This window comes from Poecilia formosa, unplaced genomic scaffold (genome assembly GCF_000485575.1).
Source record: "Poecilia formosa unplaced genomic scaffold, Poecilia_formosa-5.1.2 Scaffold122, whole genome shotgun sequence".
Taxonomy (NCBI): Eukaryota; Metazoa; Chordata; class Actinopteri; order Cyprinodontiformes; family Poeciliidae; genus Poecilia; species Poecilia formosa.
The window spans coordinates 867,785-884,719 of NW_006800061.1; the positions used below are offsets into that span (position 1 = coordinate 867,785).

Consider the following 16,935-nt stretch of genomic DNA (forward strand, 5'->3'; position numbering starts at 1 on the left):
ATGACAGTCTTATTCACCTCCCTTCAAATAAAGTTTTACCGAAGTTAGTTTTTAGTTTGTCACGTGTTCATTGAAATGCTTGACAAATACGCTTGGCGATTAAAAAATAAGTGTTTGAATTCTCTGCTGCAGGCAGTGTCATGGGTTTGGATGAGCCTTTGGTATTTCCTCAGGAAACTGCTCCACCATTAGCGAATCTAACTCCCTGCTCTGGAGCCTCGGCTCGGCCCCTGCCGTCCTCTTCTCTTTCCTCATCTTCAGGATCCAGTTTCTCCCCCTCGCTCTTCCTCCATCCTCAAATTAAACCCCCCCCTCCAGTTTGGTTTTCTCCTGCTTTGCCTTCTCATATCTCAGTTTTGAACCTCCATTTTGGCTGTTCCTCCTCGGTGACTTTCTCCTCTCCCTCCCCTCCTCTCCATCTGCCCCTTGCTCTTTCTACTTTTCCATCTCGTCGTGCCACATATGCTTTATTAGCGTTCCGTGTAAACCTCCGCTCAGGCTTTCAGGAAATCTGCTGAAATGGGAAGAATTAGTCATCACAGCAGATTACGAGGCTGGATAATAAACATTGTAGATGGTCTCATGAATCCAGTGAATATGATTAAGTATTTAATTGGATTATTACAGGTCCTTTTGCTGCTGCATGCACTGTGCATGTCGAGCCTTAGTGAGTGGTTAGCATCACCAGTAGCAAATAGGCTGGAACGATAAACTTTAAGAACAACCAGCTGCTATAAAAAAAAAAAAAAAAGCTCCATCCACCGTGGTAAGTATTTAAAAAGCTGCTTTAACATTCAGCAGACTGATCTGACCAAAAATGGACTCCTGTGGATGTCTGGAGCTGATAAAGGACAAGATGAGAGAAAATGCAGGAGTTTGAGCTCATGCAGTTTAAAGGTTGCGGCTGCCACTTTCCGTTACTCACGCTGAAAATGTGCAGCCAAATTTCCAAACCCTATACCCGCGACATCTCAGCCTTTGCTCTTCGTGTTCTCCATTTTATGCTCCTGGCTCATCTAAGGAGTTATTACAGCGTCACAGCAGTACTTATTTCTTAGGAAGGTAAAAGTATAATTACGTTCTTCACCTTTTCATGTCTGCCAAAATGACTGTGTTTATGCAGGAGCATTAATACATCTGTATTTATGTATATCATTTTTGCTACTCACCTGTTTTTATCACTCATTTATTTACTGTCAGTAAAACGTGACATTTATTACACAGAAATGATTGACTAAGCATTTTTTTCACTTCTAGTTTTAGTTTATCTAGAACAGCTGTGCATAAATGTCAAAGTACATCTTAAAAGCTATAAGAATTTTTATTTAAGTACTATATTTAAATCTACCATATTAGATGCTTTTACATGCTGAGAAAGAAATGAAGTATCTAGATGTTCAAACATGTATTTCTACTGTGATTTTAAATTGCTTCATTGTCTGAATACCTAAGTTGGACCAATCCAGATTTGGACCTCACAGGCAGAAATACGGCATAGAAAGCTCAACTGTCTGAACTCTGAAATCTATAAAACCCCTCTGGTTGTATAGTTCCTTCTTAAAAAGGAATAACCTTTGAATATCGGATGATAATATGTTGCTGCTAGCTTTGCAGAGTTAATGAATTGTATAAAAGATCCATTTTTATATCCTGCCTAGTGAATAATGTATATTGCGCCTTTTGGGAAATGAAAAGTTGATGTAATGTTTTGTAGTTATGGTGCTAGACTTGGAATATGTTCAGTATGACAAAACTGTGAACTTTTATATGCGGTGAGTCTCAGTTTATGACCTGTTTGGGTTTTATTTGTAGTGAATGGAGGCTTCTGGTTAAGTTTCTTGTATATTTTAACCCTTTAGAGTTTTTCACTTTCAAAGTTTTAAGCTTAAAACGTTAGTTATATGTCTGCCCAGTATACATTTTTGTTCCGAGGTAACCAGTAGCTTAAGTACAGATAGGTATTCTTATATTGTCTCCATGATGCACACTTGGGCCAAACATCCATCCCTGCTGGACGCCACGAAAATATTAATTAATTCAGAGGAGAACCACCCAACTTTAAAAGATGGTTCACACAGAAAAAACGTCTTACTAAATTCACTGCCTCCCCTCCTATTCCAAACAATCCAAGTTTATTGATTATTATTTTTTGGGTATTGATTGTGCAAAAAGTTATTTTAAGGTCAACAAATAATCCAAACAAGTGTTTGTTCTGTCTGCAGAGCCTATCTTGTAATGTTTGACTGTAATAGACATGTGAGACTGTAGACTTGACTCAATTTTTCTTTGGCATCTCACTTAAAGTACTTTTAAATCATGCAAACAGTTCAACAGAAAACTTTATTGGTTTTAAAAGCGTAACTATAAAACCTTGACATACCCCATGTCTGTCTACAGATAAAACCTTTACAGACAGTTAAAGTAACTTTTATAGAAGCAGCTTCAGAATTCAACAAACGCAAGTCAGGAAGAGTTCAGCGTTTCACCGTAGAAAATATTTAGAACCCCTGTGTAATAACACTATATTTTAAACATGAGAGGGTTTTTTTTTTATACTTTTCACTTGAAATTGTTTATGCAAGTTCACATCAGATGAGCAGCAATCTATGTCAAGCAACTCCACCAGAGTGTCAGTCACATTGAACTGACTGTCTGCATCCTCGCCAGCTGCTTGATAGACTTCTTGAATAACCCAAGGAGCTGACAGTTTAAGGGACGTCCTTCATAATAAATGACGAAAGGGACCTGAAAGAGTCTGGGAGGGAGAAAATACAAGTAGTTCCGGTGGGGGCTGGGGGTGGGGGGTGAACGAAGTTAAAGTGGTGTGAAAGGAGAAGGGGCTTTGAGACTGAAGTGAGTGAAACGCGAATGGAAGTCGGTGCAACCTCTTTCTGTTGTTCAGAGTTGAAGTGCATGTCTGGTTCTCATCTCTGTAGCCATGACAACAACTGCCAGCAAAAAAAAAAAAAAAAGGTAGAGTGACAGAGTGGGAAAAGGTTGATTATAAAGGCACGAAGGAAGCTGAGAGGAAAAGGTGAAGTAAGTAAAGAAAAGGATGCAACACTGGAGGTGAAAGAGGCAGCGTCGTATCTTGTGTTCAGGACGCTGCTTGAACACGTGTGGTATGTGGCGTTGGAGATAAGTCGCGTAAATGATTTTCCAGGTGCCCGTCATCCCGACTGCTCATCAAATAGCTTTAGGTCCTATGTATTTGCGAAACAGGTACAAAGGGCAGCTTTACTGCCATCATAAAGGCTTGCATTGTATCAGAAGTTGAGATCGAACATTCAGATAAGAGGATTTTTACTCAAACATATGTGTCCTTATCAGAGAAAAGCGCACAGAAAAGACCTTTGACAAGCAGCGATAAACCGACTTCGTGTAAACAGAAGATGATCTACAGACAAAAAAATAATAATAAAAAAAAATCTGCCACCTTTTACTTTCTGGAATTCACGTGCCGTTTTATTTTCACCTTTCTACTAGTCTTAATATAAGGCAAAGATTTATTGTATGTACTCTCATATTTTAAACAACATGCAGCCTTTTATGATAGATGCTCTTACCTACTTCTGGTTTCTAGCGTTGCACCACAACCCAGAAAATGCACACATGCAACTTATTTTTTACCCCGCAGAGACCTGTAAGGCTCAACACCACAACTCAGCTCTTTAGGATAACATTGCATTTACTGTACTTTTTGCTTTTTGCTGCTTTTATTCTTCATTTTGTCCTTGTTTAACACTCCGTGTTTGTTCTTGTGTTTGCAGAGTTGACTCAGAGTCCGATCCATGTCAAGCGCTCAAGTATGTGTACTCATAATAACGCACGTCTGCAATTAAGGCACTGAGGTTAATTTATAACCTAAATTATCTCTGATTGCATGTTAAGATCCTAATATGATTCGTTCCTAATATGATTCAATCCCAACACAATCCAAATGAATAATAGTCTGATTAATGATTCTTGATTACAAAACATCAATCACTGAAAATGTTTTGCACTGAAAATCAAATGGATGCATGACTTGTGGATCGCTGAATTAAATGTGACGCTGACTTGCCATCTTCAAAGTGAGCCTAAATGAGCCGAGCAGCGCTGGCCTCTGTCTCGGTCAGAGCAGCTGGCCAGGAAGTGATTAGGGACACTGTCCATTAACTGTGCTGCCTGGGTTTGTGCCCTTGTTACATCAAGAATCGCCCCGTTTCTTTGAGGAAAGGACTTTTGTAGACTACTCTTTAGTTTTCTCAAATGTAGCTGATTTTTTTTTTTTAATATATATATATATCGAACAATATCTATTAATTGTTATTTTACAGATCTAGATACTTTACGTTTTCCTTGAAATTACACCAGTAGTTTATTTTATTGTGATTCCGTGTGATAGACCAACACAAAGTAGCACGTAGCTGTGAAGAGGAGCAAAAACAACACGACTTACCAGAACTTAATATATCTGATAACATTAATTTTTTAAATATTAATGTGTGCTATTATGCAAATGGAATATTTTGAAGGAAGGTCATTCAAGTGTCATTTGTTCAGATTTTGCATTTGACCCGTTAGTTGGATTTCCTCACTGTCCTCAATGGAGGTAGATTTTTTTAGTAAGCTAAATCTCACAAACACGGGTGGAAACTTTGTGATGAAGAAAAAGATTTTTTTTTTAAAAAGATAATTGATATTGTCATTACAGTGTTCAAAAATGGCATAGCAAATTCAGGGTTTTTTTTTTAGTTATTTTGTTATTTTTTTATACAAATGATTAACTCATCCTTAAGAAATACTAAAAAATGCAGTCTTTATGTTTTATTTGCAATACAGTTTTTTAAACTTCATTTTTTCTTCTTCTTTTTGTCTGCATTTGCTTGTTGGAGTAGTCTGATGTGCATTTTTTGCTCCAATTTTGTGTTGAAAACTGTTTTAGAAAAACATCCTAAACAGGCTGTTTTCTTCAGAAATTGTTTAGTCAGTCAACAGGGTAAACTTATTGAGAAATTGAATGCATATGCATTTGTTTAAATGGTTTAGTCAGTTCAAACCTAAATCTAGCTATCTGTAGAACAACTTAAAAATCGGTGTTCACACTCCTTTGTCAGTGAATGGGCAAAAAAAAAAAAAGGGCAAAAATTAGCAAAGCTGGTAAAGGCTTACCCCAAAGGTCATTCAAAGTAAGTGGACTGAAAACGCGTAACCATAGGCAACTTGCCCAAGGTCACAACAACATGTGGCTGGGGGAAGCAATAATTGAACACATTTCTAATTGCAGAAATCATGGATTTAATTGGTTGTTCTTCATTATTCATTCATGGCAACTGGGTGTAAAAACAGGCCACACATTTCAGGTTTCATTTGTAAAATTTGGAAAAACTATGTACCCTTTCTCTCCCACTTGGCAATCATCCACTACTTTGTGTTGGTCGAACTCATTAAATGCAAATCAGAATAAAATTAGGTTGGCTGTTCTAACGTGACAAAAAGTTGAAAAAGTTCAGCGGGACTGAATACTTCTGCGAGGCTCCGCAAATGGATGGAAAAACATATTTCTGAGTGGTTGCTGGTTGTTGACCGCCCAGACCAAATCACCGGTAATGAGCAGAGGTTTATCACCGTGATTAAGAGCCGTGGAAAAGGCGAGCAAGGTCTGCATCGTGTGATTCAAATGACCCTGAGCAGGAGTTGGTCATTAGAGCTAAGTGCACCTGTTTGATTTATGCAGAAATGTGTGCGCGGTCTCCCAAAAAAGTGGCTCTGGTTGGTTGGTTTCGGAGAAACTCAAGACAGCGAGGTTCAGAGGGAGAAGAAATGCACAGAGATGAGTCGGAGGCGTGAGTCGGTCTATCCGAGAGGGAGGTCGCGGGTAATCTAATCGCGTCTCAGCACAACAGCGGCAACGCTCCTTAGATTCGAAACTCGATAGAGCACGGGTAACCAGGAGGGAGCGGAACATCTCGTTAGGTTGAAAACAAGGGAGGAGGAAAAAAACAACAAATACTGAAGCTCACATGAGTTTATTCTGAAATATAGATAAGTGAGGTTTTTTGCCGGTGCCTCCTGGTTTCTGTTTGGGCTTTTGTCACCAAGAACAACCTAAACCCACACTGCGCACAATGCTCACGTCAACACAATACAACTCTTAGTGGTGACAGTCTGGTGTGACTAATAATTTTTAAGGTCAAAAACCTCAGATGCATAAGTTGCAGGCTTTGATTTCTGATGTCTGCAAGGCGCCGGCGAGCAGATTGCCTCTGATTACAGTCACCAGCGAAGCAATCATTCCTTAATCGGACTATTAGAACATAAGACAGCTGTTGTACAGTTAATCTACAGAGTTAATGCAACTTTATTTTAAACCTTTTCGCATTTCTGTGTGACGTTAAAGTACAGATCACTGGAATGAACTCTGTTTACTGGCCTAACTTTAAAAACAGACTCCACACGATTACACAGCTATCTGAGAACGTTGCTTTGTTTTTTTATAGCTGCCTTAATTAGGGAGGCATAAATAGGGAGGCCACGCTAAAAACATTAAAAATAATTAAATTATGAGAATAAAATTAATATTATGAAAATAGATTCGTACTGAACTTTTTCGAAAGATGTAAAGTGCATTTTGCAAAATGCACCTTTATTTTGACTCAGAGTATTTTCAGAAATGCCAGTTTGTGTAGCAAAGTAGAAAAGAGCATCACTGTAACTTAAGTTTTTTTTGTTTTGTTTTGTTTTTTTGCAGTTTCTCTGCCAAGTCACAATGTAAACATCTATACTCTAATGAGTTTTACACTATTACTAAATAGCCTTCTCCCTACAAAACATGCGGAACGTATCAACATGTAAGAACAGATTAGACTTTCAGGAAATTTGATTGAATCATGTAAAGGCGGCCATGATTTATGCTGACCGCTCTGACTCTGTCGCACATCTTCTGCCACGGTAAAGGCAGACGAGGTTGGAAGTCTAACAAGTTGGACGTGAATGCCGCTAGAAATTCACTTCTTCTCAGAGCTGTCTCAGTTCTTTACTACCAACAAACAACTCGTTTTTCATGTACAGGCTTAAACCATCCAACTTAAAAACTGGATTTTATAAACGCCTCACTGAGTCTTCTTCAAAAACCCCGAGGAATTGCTATTGGTGGAGACCAGCAGCAGTTTCGGAGTGGTGGCTTTTAAAAATTTAAAATTGTTTAATTCTAGTCCTCCAGCTGACATCTCTGTCTCTCTTGAACAAACTGGGTAAGAATATCGGACCCAAATCAGAACTGAATCAAAGCTTCTTTGTTACATAATGTAGAAACCAGTCCAGCATGTTGCCGTTTTCAAAAATAGACCCTCTGCTGTCGTTCCCTATTCTGCTCTCTACTGCTTAGGATTCTGATCCTCCGTTTATCGTATAGCTAGCTGCGCCTTTAAGATTTGTTTTTATGTAAATAATGTCTGATCTGTGAATGAACAAAGAAAGCAACAAAGATGTGAGGTCGAAACGCTAAGGAGAAACGAGCAGGCTTTTTAATCTTCTCCCTGCGATTTGACTCTGACCGTTGCCGACCTCGTCGTCCTCTCAGGCAATCTCACTCTTCTTCCTGCATTCACTCTTTTTCTGCAAAGCGTAAAAAGGCCCCACTCTGCCCGATGACAAAACAAACATACGGGCCCAGTGGGATTTTAGGCCAGTGACGATTAGCTGGAGGATCTCCTTCCAGTCTTTAGTAATCAGATGATGACGTGATTATAACAGAGATGTGTGTGTGTGTATATCTCAGACCAACCGAATTGCTGCCTGGTTTTTCCATTACCCGCCGCCCCAGCTTGCTGCCTGCCTGCCAACTGTAACCGTATTTCTACGTGAATTATTGACTTTATGTCCATCTTACAGTTTCTCCTCGCCGCCGTTTGGCCGGTCCATCTTCCCTGATTTGACCCCTAAACCCCCCCTGTTTGCCTTTCATTTTCTCCGCAGCCTTCGCAGAGTGATCAAGAAATTAAGCGGGCTAAAGAAATAGTTTTTTCTCATTACTGGAGAAAAATGGCAAAATTCACAGGAGCTGAGAGATAACGGTTGTCATAACATCCTTTCTTCTGTGGAGACATCCAGATTTTAGCTGCTTGGTTCAGGCTATGATTAGCGAGGATGCTCATATATTATCTTCAGAATAATAATAATTATTTTCTGCATTTATCTAAATGTATTTGAGGGGGAAAATAAACCCTGAGAAACCTCCTGCAGAATGTTTGCAAAGCGGATCATTAAACATTTTTTCAACTCTTCCAATGATGGAGCGAAAAACTGGCTACTTGATTATAGGTTTGAAAGTTTGCACTTTTGGCAAACAAACTAGTGTTTGAATCTCACCGAGTTTGCTGTTGAATGAAGAAGCAGTCGTGTTTGACATGCGATCGACTCAGTTGACAGTGACTTGAATCTCGAGTGAAAGCGAAGAATATCGACGTCGTCGTTCACAACAACTGCTTCTGTTCTCTGACTGAAATCCTATAACTTGCAAATGACTTTCTGCTTCAGACGGTGACGTGTTAATATATTTAAAAATTTATATCTTTCCTAAACCCCATTCACATCACACTCGGTGAAAACAAATATTGTTTTTCTTGTCCTACAGACAAAAAAATAACATTCTTTTTATCTGCAGTGTTTTGTGAAGTCTCCTACGGTTTTATGTTCTTTTCAACAATAATTGGAGAACAGAAATGTTTACAGTAGCGGCCCTGCGGTGGTGTTCAGCTGCAGGGCGCTCTTGACAAACTGTTTTGTTTAAAGCAGACTTAACAAGATCTCACTTTAGCTCCGCAGTCACGGCTCTGCGATTTCTCATCGCAGCGCTGTTTTTAATAGTCCGGATCCTCCGGTGTCGAGCTGCGTCTTTCATCTGGCGTTACACTTCCCAGAGTTGGATCTTTCTCCGTTTAGGTTTGCTAGCGTGACCCGCGCTGCACTTCCTCTCAAAGCCTCCAGCAGCTCTGCAGACTCTCGTTCCCGAGACTTCATCGAACAATTAGCCCTTTTTTGGAAGCTGAACAGGTCACACACACTTGTGCTGTTGGTTATACACGTTCAAGACGCTAGCATTTATATGCCGTATAATGTATTCCAGACTTGTCTTTGTAAAGCCTAATATTTTTCCATCCAACCTACTCGCAGTTAGGCACTACTGTGTGCTTACCTGCCACAGAAAATCTCTGTAAAATACAAGACTTTATAAACACATCAGACTGATGTCTGCCTCCCTATCTTTGTCCATAAATGATGGCTTCATATCTTCTCCTATTCCCTGCTGTTAATTCTGTAATATAAGGTCGTCAATAATTTGAACCTGAAAAGTAGATGATGTTAATAGCATCTAATCAGAGAGTTCTTCTACAGAGGCCTAGAAGGGTCAACAAAATGCAAAAACCACAATAAAACGGCAAAAGCCACAGTGATGCTGTCTTTTAGCTTCACTTCCATTTTCTCTTTTGCATTTTGTTGATCCTTCCAGGCCACCGTAATAAGCTGTATGCATATTCTTGATTTGCAGCTTTTAAAAGCTGGTTTTTGGTTGCATTGTGACTGTTTTAATCTTAACAAATCTGAACACACAACTGTGAGAGATTATGGTAGTTCACAACTTACTTTTGTAGTTTTTTTTTAGAGCTGAATTTGTTTCTGCAGCACAGATTTAAAAAAAAAATGGTGACAGGAGGAGGCATGATAAAGGTCAGCTGTCTGCTGACGCTGTATCTGGCATGTCTGATGAGATGAGTCTCTCTAGTCACCCCAATAACCAGAGCAAAGCAAAGAGGATTTTATTTTCTCAATAGCTTTGGAGGGAAATGTCTTTCCTGACATTAAAACCTGCTGTAAATCAGATCGAGGATATGTCTGAGTAAAGAGGGACGCAGGTTGGTGTTTGATGTCATGTCATATTGTGAATCCATTGAGAGACGGAGACAAAGAGGAATGAGAAGTCGACACATGGTGATGGATACCTTGTTGAACTGCAGAAGTTGTTACTTTATTGTTCTTAGTAAAGCTCTAAAGGATCGAGGTTTTAATTTGAATACGAGAGTCTGAAGCAGTTTGTTTGAAGTGACGAAATGGCAGCACATGCTGAAAACCTGTTCCTACATTTGGGAGTGTTTGCATCAGCATCAAAAACCCCACGGTTCGATCAATCAATCAAATCTTATTTGTATAGCACATTTCGGCAGCAAGGCATTTCAAAGTGCTTCACATCATAAAAACACAGTCATGCAACACAGAGTCAGCAGTCGAAACATTACAATTAGTCAAGTGCCGATCGTTAAATTCTTAATGGATTATGCTTCAAAGGCGACGCTAAACAGCGTTTCAGCAGTTTTGCTGTTTTCTGGAAGTTTGTTCCAGAGTTGTGGTGCATAGAAGCTGAATGCTGCTGTTATATCAACTTTTTTTTTTTCCTCTTCTCCACTTCTTCCCCTCAGGTGGACGCCGCCGCTCGGAGCCCGACGAGGCCGAGCTGCTGAGGGTCAGCAGGAGGTTGGTGGAGGACGCCGTCAGCCGCGCCTTGCAACAGTACAAGCAGGAAACGCTCCAAAACGGGGGCGGGCCCAACGCCGCGGCGCTCCAGACGCCTGGAAGCACGGAGGAGACGAAGACGGACACTACAGCTAACTCCTCCACGGACAACAGGAAGTGACATCTTTGCGCGGAGGCGCACAGACTCTGAATGTCCAGCGGCCCAGAAAAGATCAGCCAAGCCTGGCTAAGCAGGGGGGAGCGGGACGCTAAGACCCGCCCTCAAAGCCAGAACCAATCACAGCACGCCTCCCACCTGAGCTAGCTGGGCAAAAATACTCAATAATTAGATAATATAGCTTAACGTCCTAGCAGCGGTGACTGTCCTAGCAGGACACCCTGCTAATTAATTTGCCGCTGTCCAGACATGGACGTATGTGAAGCACTCCTTTAAACACAGGCTTCACCATGAGCTGCCACAACAAACTGCCCATTCAGAGAAGAGAGGGTTCAGTTTTCTAGGAAACGTTGGTTCGACTTCATCTGCGCTCCGAATGAGCTCGGAGGACGTCCTTACTGTCAGTTTCATCGCTCATCACTGTGTGGCCACGAGCTGGACTGACTCACCGAGGCCGGATTCTTCCAACTTGAGTCCAGAGTGTCCGACTTTGGTCCTCTCTCGCCTTCGTTTGTCCGGCTGCTGTCTTCAGGGCACGGATTTTCTTTAACCTTCCAGCATTTTAACCGTTCAGACATCTGCCTCCACCAGGTCACAGAAACACAAGCTTCACGTGTCGTGTGAGAGTCCTGCATTACCCAAGTGACAATCATTTTAGCTCGGCGGCTGCTGATGGCGGGTTTTGAAGCCGATCCGGACTCCAGCGTCCAGCTTCTTCCACGCAGTGCATTAAAATAACAGATTAATAACACTAACGTCGCACAGTTCAGGAGGCCTGGAGGCAGCGAACGCCAGAAAACAACACAACGACTCGTTGCCAAGAACACATCTGTACTTGATCAATGCCAAAACTGACACCATTGTTTTGCTTTCCTATCCACTGTCTGTTCTGTCTGAAAGAGTGGAGATGTGAAACGGGAGTATTTATTTTATGTCTGTCGTTTTAAAATCTGAGGCAAACTCTTCGCACCGAATTGTCGAAGACATGCCTTTTTTTTCCTTCTGGACGTTTTTAATCGTAATCCGAGAAGCTTTTGTTTGGTGAAAAAGGTGCGGGCAGCGATTCCGATGAAAACTCACGAGCTCCTAAGTTTACTAACTTCCATTTGTTTCTCGTTTTTGATTTTAATTGTCTTTGAGTCGCGTGCGGCTCTGCAGATTATTACAGATTATTTAATGAATTCACGGAGAAAGCTCCCGGACATATGTGACAGTGAAGTGTAAAAGAAAGATAAACAGAGTAATTTCATGACTTCTAAAGTTTAATTTGCTTTGATGCGGAAGCGGAATCTGTTCTCTGGAAGTGAAATATAATTTAATGTTTTTTTTTATTTATTTCTGCTATCTACAAGCAAAATTACATTTTTGAAAAACTTAAAAGCACAGAATTTTAAATTTTTCTTTTAAACTGCCTTTTTAAATTATTATTTCAGCTTTGGTGGTGGCATTACAACAAGTTTTTGTGATTATAAGTTTGTTGTAACTTGGCGTAATGATAAGTAGGTAACATTTCTAAATGGGGTGAAAATATCTCCTAGATGTCAACCTTTGGTTTAAAATTTTGTAGTAAAATAAAAAAAAAAAAACTACCAAACAAACGTGGAAACAACCTTTGTGTTGAATCCAAGCTATTTGCAGTTTTGTTTCTTAGAATCCAAACAGCTTGGAGCTTGAAATTACAGTGAAATCCACTGAACCACCGTCACTGTGGGCAGCACCTCGTTCTGGTGGACGTTGGAGGCTTTTTGTTTGTTTGCTTTGATCTTTTGCTGTCACCAGATCCTTAAATCTCCATGGAAAATCCCCTTTAAATACAAAAGTTCTCCTGTTGGCCTCTGTGACTGTTCATCTGTCTCTGAAAGCCTGCGTGTATGTATGTGTGTGTATGTGTGTGTGTGTGTGTGTTCTCATTCACATCGTGTACAAGAGTTGTTTGATCAGTGGATCCCCTTAGAAACTCCTGTCTGTATCAATCAAGACACCATTTTGTCCTGCGTCAACGACAAATGGGCCTTTTCTGTTTGTCTTTCCATGTATCCACATGTATGTTGGGCGATGTGTGTGTACGAGTGTGTGTTCTTTGTACCGTGTATTGTACATCTTGTTCTGCCATGTCTGAACAATAAAACGGGATATAAGATTTAAAACCAACATCTATCTCTCTGTCTCCTTGGTGTAGATATACATAAAACATGACTGTAATTGACTGTGTACCCTCTGTATGCTGAAGGTAAAACCATTTTAGAGGAGCGACTCTCATGCATAGAGTCTAGTTCTTAAAGGAGTACACACACCTTTTACCAGGACGGTCGACTCTTATTTGAGATCTGGATTTGGATCAATGTCCAATTGGTTTTTTTTTTCTTCTTTTTAATCTCAAACATAATAATTTTATCCTGGATCTGTTTTCTTTTTGAGAGCTGCAAACATATTCAGGGTTTTCAAGCTGTCACAAAATGTTTTGGATGGGACCTCAAGTACTTCCAAACCATCGTTGGCGATTGGATTTGGGAACAAAGCAATTTAGAGGTAAAAATTTGCAATTTGCACATCCACTGTTTATTAATCGGGGCTTTTACAAACTGTGAAAATTCAACACTCCAGGCACATTTAATGGGTTCATTTGCAGTTTTAAGCCTCAATTTTTTTTTTTTTTTTTTGCTAAACTACTTTAATTATAAGCCAGCATTTTCACTTTGAGTGCACCCACACAAGTGCTGATTGAGTTGCCTCAATATACCAAAAACGAGAGGGTACTGCGGTGAAAACAGAAAATACTTTCACAAAAAATGTGTAATTCGTGTGGAGCACAGCAGAGTATTGTCAATAAATAATATTTTGTATGACTACAGGCTGAGGGATTTTATTTGGAGTATCCTGGAAGCAAAAACGATGGTTTTGATTTCAATAATTCTACTTTACAATGTAGGACCAAGACTAGCTGACAAGACAGCAGCATAAGATTAAAGTAAATGTTGTTTTCAAAGATTTTAATTCAGGATTGTGAGATTAACTCAAGCGAGTCATATCCAGTTCAGAATTATGTGGGGAAAATGTAAGAGTGCTCATTCTATTTTCTTTTTTTTAAGACACTTGTACTCCTTTTTACTCAGTGACATCTGATTTTTTTTTTCGGTTTTCTCACTCTTATAAGAGAACATTGGCATCTTAATTGGGAAATTTTGAAAAAATTATTTCCAATTCTCAAGAATCGCAACCAAAAGGTCCGTGCCACATTTTGCATTTTAAAGCATTCTAATTTTAAGCTAGTGTTTACACTTTGAATACACCCACGCGAGCTCTGCTTGGCCTGCGCGTGCAGACCAAAGGGGAGGGAGGACAGCAATAAAAACAGAAAATATTTTCACACGGATTCAGCCATCTTTATTTCAAACCTCAGTGAAACCTGGGTTTGAAATAAGACGTTGTATTACCATAAATTTGCTTTAGAGATCAGCTTTTTTCCTGAAAAAGACTGGCAGCTAAAATGCTAATTTTTTCTAACAAAGTAGGAGAGTGAGAACATAAAATGTTAACAATACAATACATTTAACATCTTACAACAAAGAAAGCATTAGCAATAATGTAGCTCCTGAGTCTTCCAACACTAGAGCAGATAAAGTAATAATACTGACATTTTACAGGCTTCTCTTTCCTGACATTTGAAAAAAAAAATAAAAAAAAAAAAAAAAGCTGTGTCGGTTCCGTGGCTTTCCTCGGCATTATCAAGGACACCTTTTAATAAATGAAAAAAATAAGTGCCAAGTCTGTGAAATGGGTCACGGCGGGTGCCGCCAACACGACATGGAAAAACTAAGAAGCTCCTACATTTCACAGCTTCCCTCGTAATGCGAGTATCTGTTGAATCACGCTGAGTAAAGCAGGCTTGGTGAGGGTGTGATTTATTAGCTGGCTGACCTATCTGTCCGTGATTTCGGGGTGGCGGGCGGGCGGCTTCACACTCAGCGCGACTCGTCCGCGGTCGGAGAGAAAACCAGCAGCTTGCCAAATAGGACCGTCAGCGGCGTCATGATCCATGCGGCGATGTGGCTGAGGGCGGTTAGCGAGCTGCTCTGGCAACGTGACCGAGTTTGTCTGAGGACAGATGGTGTCGTAAAAAAACGATCTTAAAAATGACCCCCTTCGAGCCCTAATTGGGTGTAAATGTAGCAGACTCGTGTTTCATATAAGGTTTCAGAAATAGGAGTGTGTCGTGAAATCGTATCCGCCGTTAAGCGGAGCCCAAAGCAGCTGGGTTAATTTAAATGTATTACTGGCGCTCAAAAACACATTTGAATGTCCGAAATGTGGTTGTTGTAAAATACGTACTGAAACAATACCCGAATGTCACGCTGCTGAATGTCTTTTGTCCTAAATTATTGAAGGTGAATATTCATGAAGCCTGTTTAATAAGGACCACCTGGGCTTCTTCCCCAGACACAACTGTGACTTTGAATACTTAAGTGCACATTAAGCTGAAAATATGAGCTGTTCTTGTTCACCTTTAGCATTTCATCACTCTCTTTTTTTTCCCTCTTATCACTACGTATCAGCTATTCCTCCATCAAAATACTGCTAATCTGTTTAATTTCCAAAATATATGCTTTCAGATTTCTTATATTTTTTGCTTGTTTTTGCTTGTTGTTGTTAAACTTTTTTTTCATCAAAGATAACCCTAGCAAGTACAAAACTGTCAAGCTATTTTTTTTTTCATTTAATTGAAGGGGAAAAGGCTGAAAACCAGCCATCTTTCTGTAAAACTGCACCTCATTCTGAATTATGAATCTATGATTTACAACTCCTTTTTTTTCTTTTAATTACGCTTTACAGCCACAATCAGGCCTAATCACTGCCAGATATGGACAAGTGTTTTCCAGCTATTTTTTATTTTTTTTTTGTGACGTTTTAGTTCTTACAGAGCAATCTAAACACACACACAAAAAAAGTTGCAAAACCTGGCCCCTGTTCATGGAGTGAGTGTAAAGCAGCTCTTTTGCTTGTTCAGTACAGTGTGTGTATGTGATGTTGTGCATGTTGTGTGTGTGTGCACTCTCTGATGCCCACAGGGTTTGTTCTGTGCTTTTTACTCTGGTTGACAAAATATCTCCTTTTATTCATTTCTATTTTAGTGCGCCATCTCTGCCTCAGAGAACAAATGTATCTCTGGGAGAGTGTGGGTAAAAAAAAACAAAAAACAAAAAAAACAGCTAAGTGCTCATGCATCTGGCCGTCTCACTGGCATCTCTCATATGTATGCAGCTCCGTCGTTAGCTGCACAACTGTAAAAGATAAGTGAAAGCAGAAGCGGTGTCGCTGAAGCTGAGAGCTGAAAACGAGCAATTATCGTCATATTAATTTTAAGAAAATGAGGGGAGGCGGGGGCACGCGGAGGGAGGGTGAGTGAAAAGAAGAGCAATTATTTGCAGCGGAGAGCTCAGCTGTGAGGCGACACAAACATGATCAGAATATGAACAAGTTTCCGTCACCCAGAGAGAGAAGAAAGAGAGAAAGAGAGGGAGAGAAAACCTGCTTAAAATAATGACGCCATCTCTGTGGCGCACACCCAGGGAAGCACAAATTACAGAAATACTTTCAGCAGTCAAGGCAAATCACCTAAAGACGTGTCTGTTCCAAGATCAGATAATCAAAGACCGTAGTTCAGTCTGAAGTCCTGGTCCTTAGCTTATTCCTGCTTCCTGTAAAACAAACCAGACACCTTAGGAGCTCTTCATGAAGCCCAGGTAAACTCGGACAGTGATTCATGGACTAGGACCTTTGGTCTTTAAGCAGAGAAACATTTAATAACATGTAATCTTGTTCTCTTCAAAACAATTTGCCAATTTTTCCAGATAGTGATTTTGAGAATGCTGCTCAACATCAGCGTGTTAAGGTGTTACTCATTCCTTTGTTTCCTTTACTTAATGCCTTTAAGTACTAAAATGGGTATTTTTTCCTTTTTTATTAGCGTTAACAAATGAAACATAAATTAGCAAATCAAAGAGTTGTTAGCCCTTTTTTTTAGCTTCTTACTAAAATATTTCATTCATAATATGTATCTTTAACAATTGAAACGTTAAAAGAGATGTCGGATTGGTTAATGTGCTTTGTGATGTGTTTGTCTTTAAGTTGAGATTTAAACTTTTTAAAGTATTAGATAATCTATGTTTGATTACATTAGTCAAAAAATAATATTTTTGTGAATATTATTAGAGAAACAAGCTTTAGTACTTTCTTTAAATGACTTTTTATAGCTATATATATATATA

The 16,935-nt window shown here is 39.7% G+C and overlaps 1 protein-coding gene across 3 annotated transcripts in view; it reads left to right on the forward strand.

Annotated features, from left to right (window-relative positions):
- Nucleotides 1-12,821, forward strand: part of akap7 (A-kinase anchoring protein 7) — a 47,944-nt gene extending 35,123 nt beyond the window's left edge. For 2 of the 3 annotated variants that reach the window (XM_016675877.1, XM_007561007.2), the window contains exons 10-11: nt 3,771-3,806; nt 10,458-12,821. In XM_016675877.1, coding sequence (XP_016531363.1) covers nt 3,771-3,806; nt 10,458-10,672 — 251 coding nt within the window. In that variant the 3' untranslated portion in view covers nt 10,673-12,821. The remainder of the gene's footprint in view (nt 1-3,770; nt 3,807-10,457) is intronic. The other variant, XM_007561009.2, reaches the window with a different exon arrangement.
- The last annotated feature ends 4,114 nt before the right edge of the window (nt 12,822-16,935 follow it).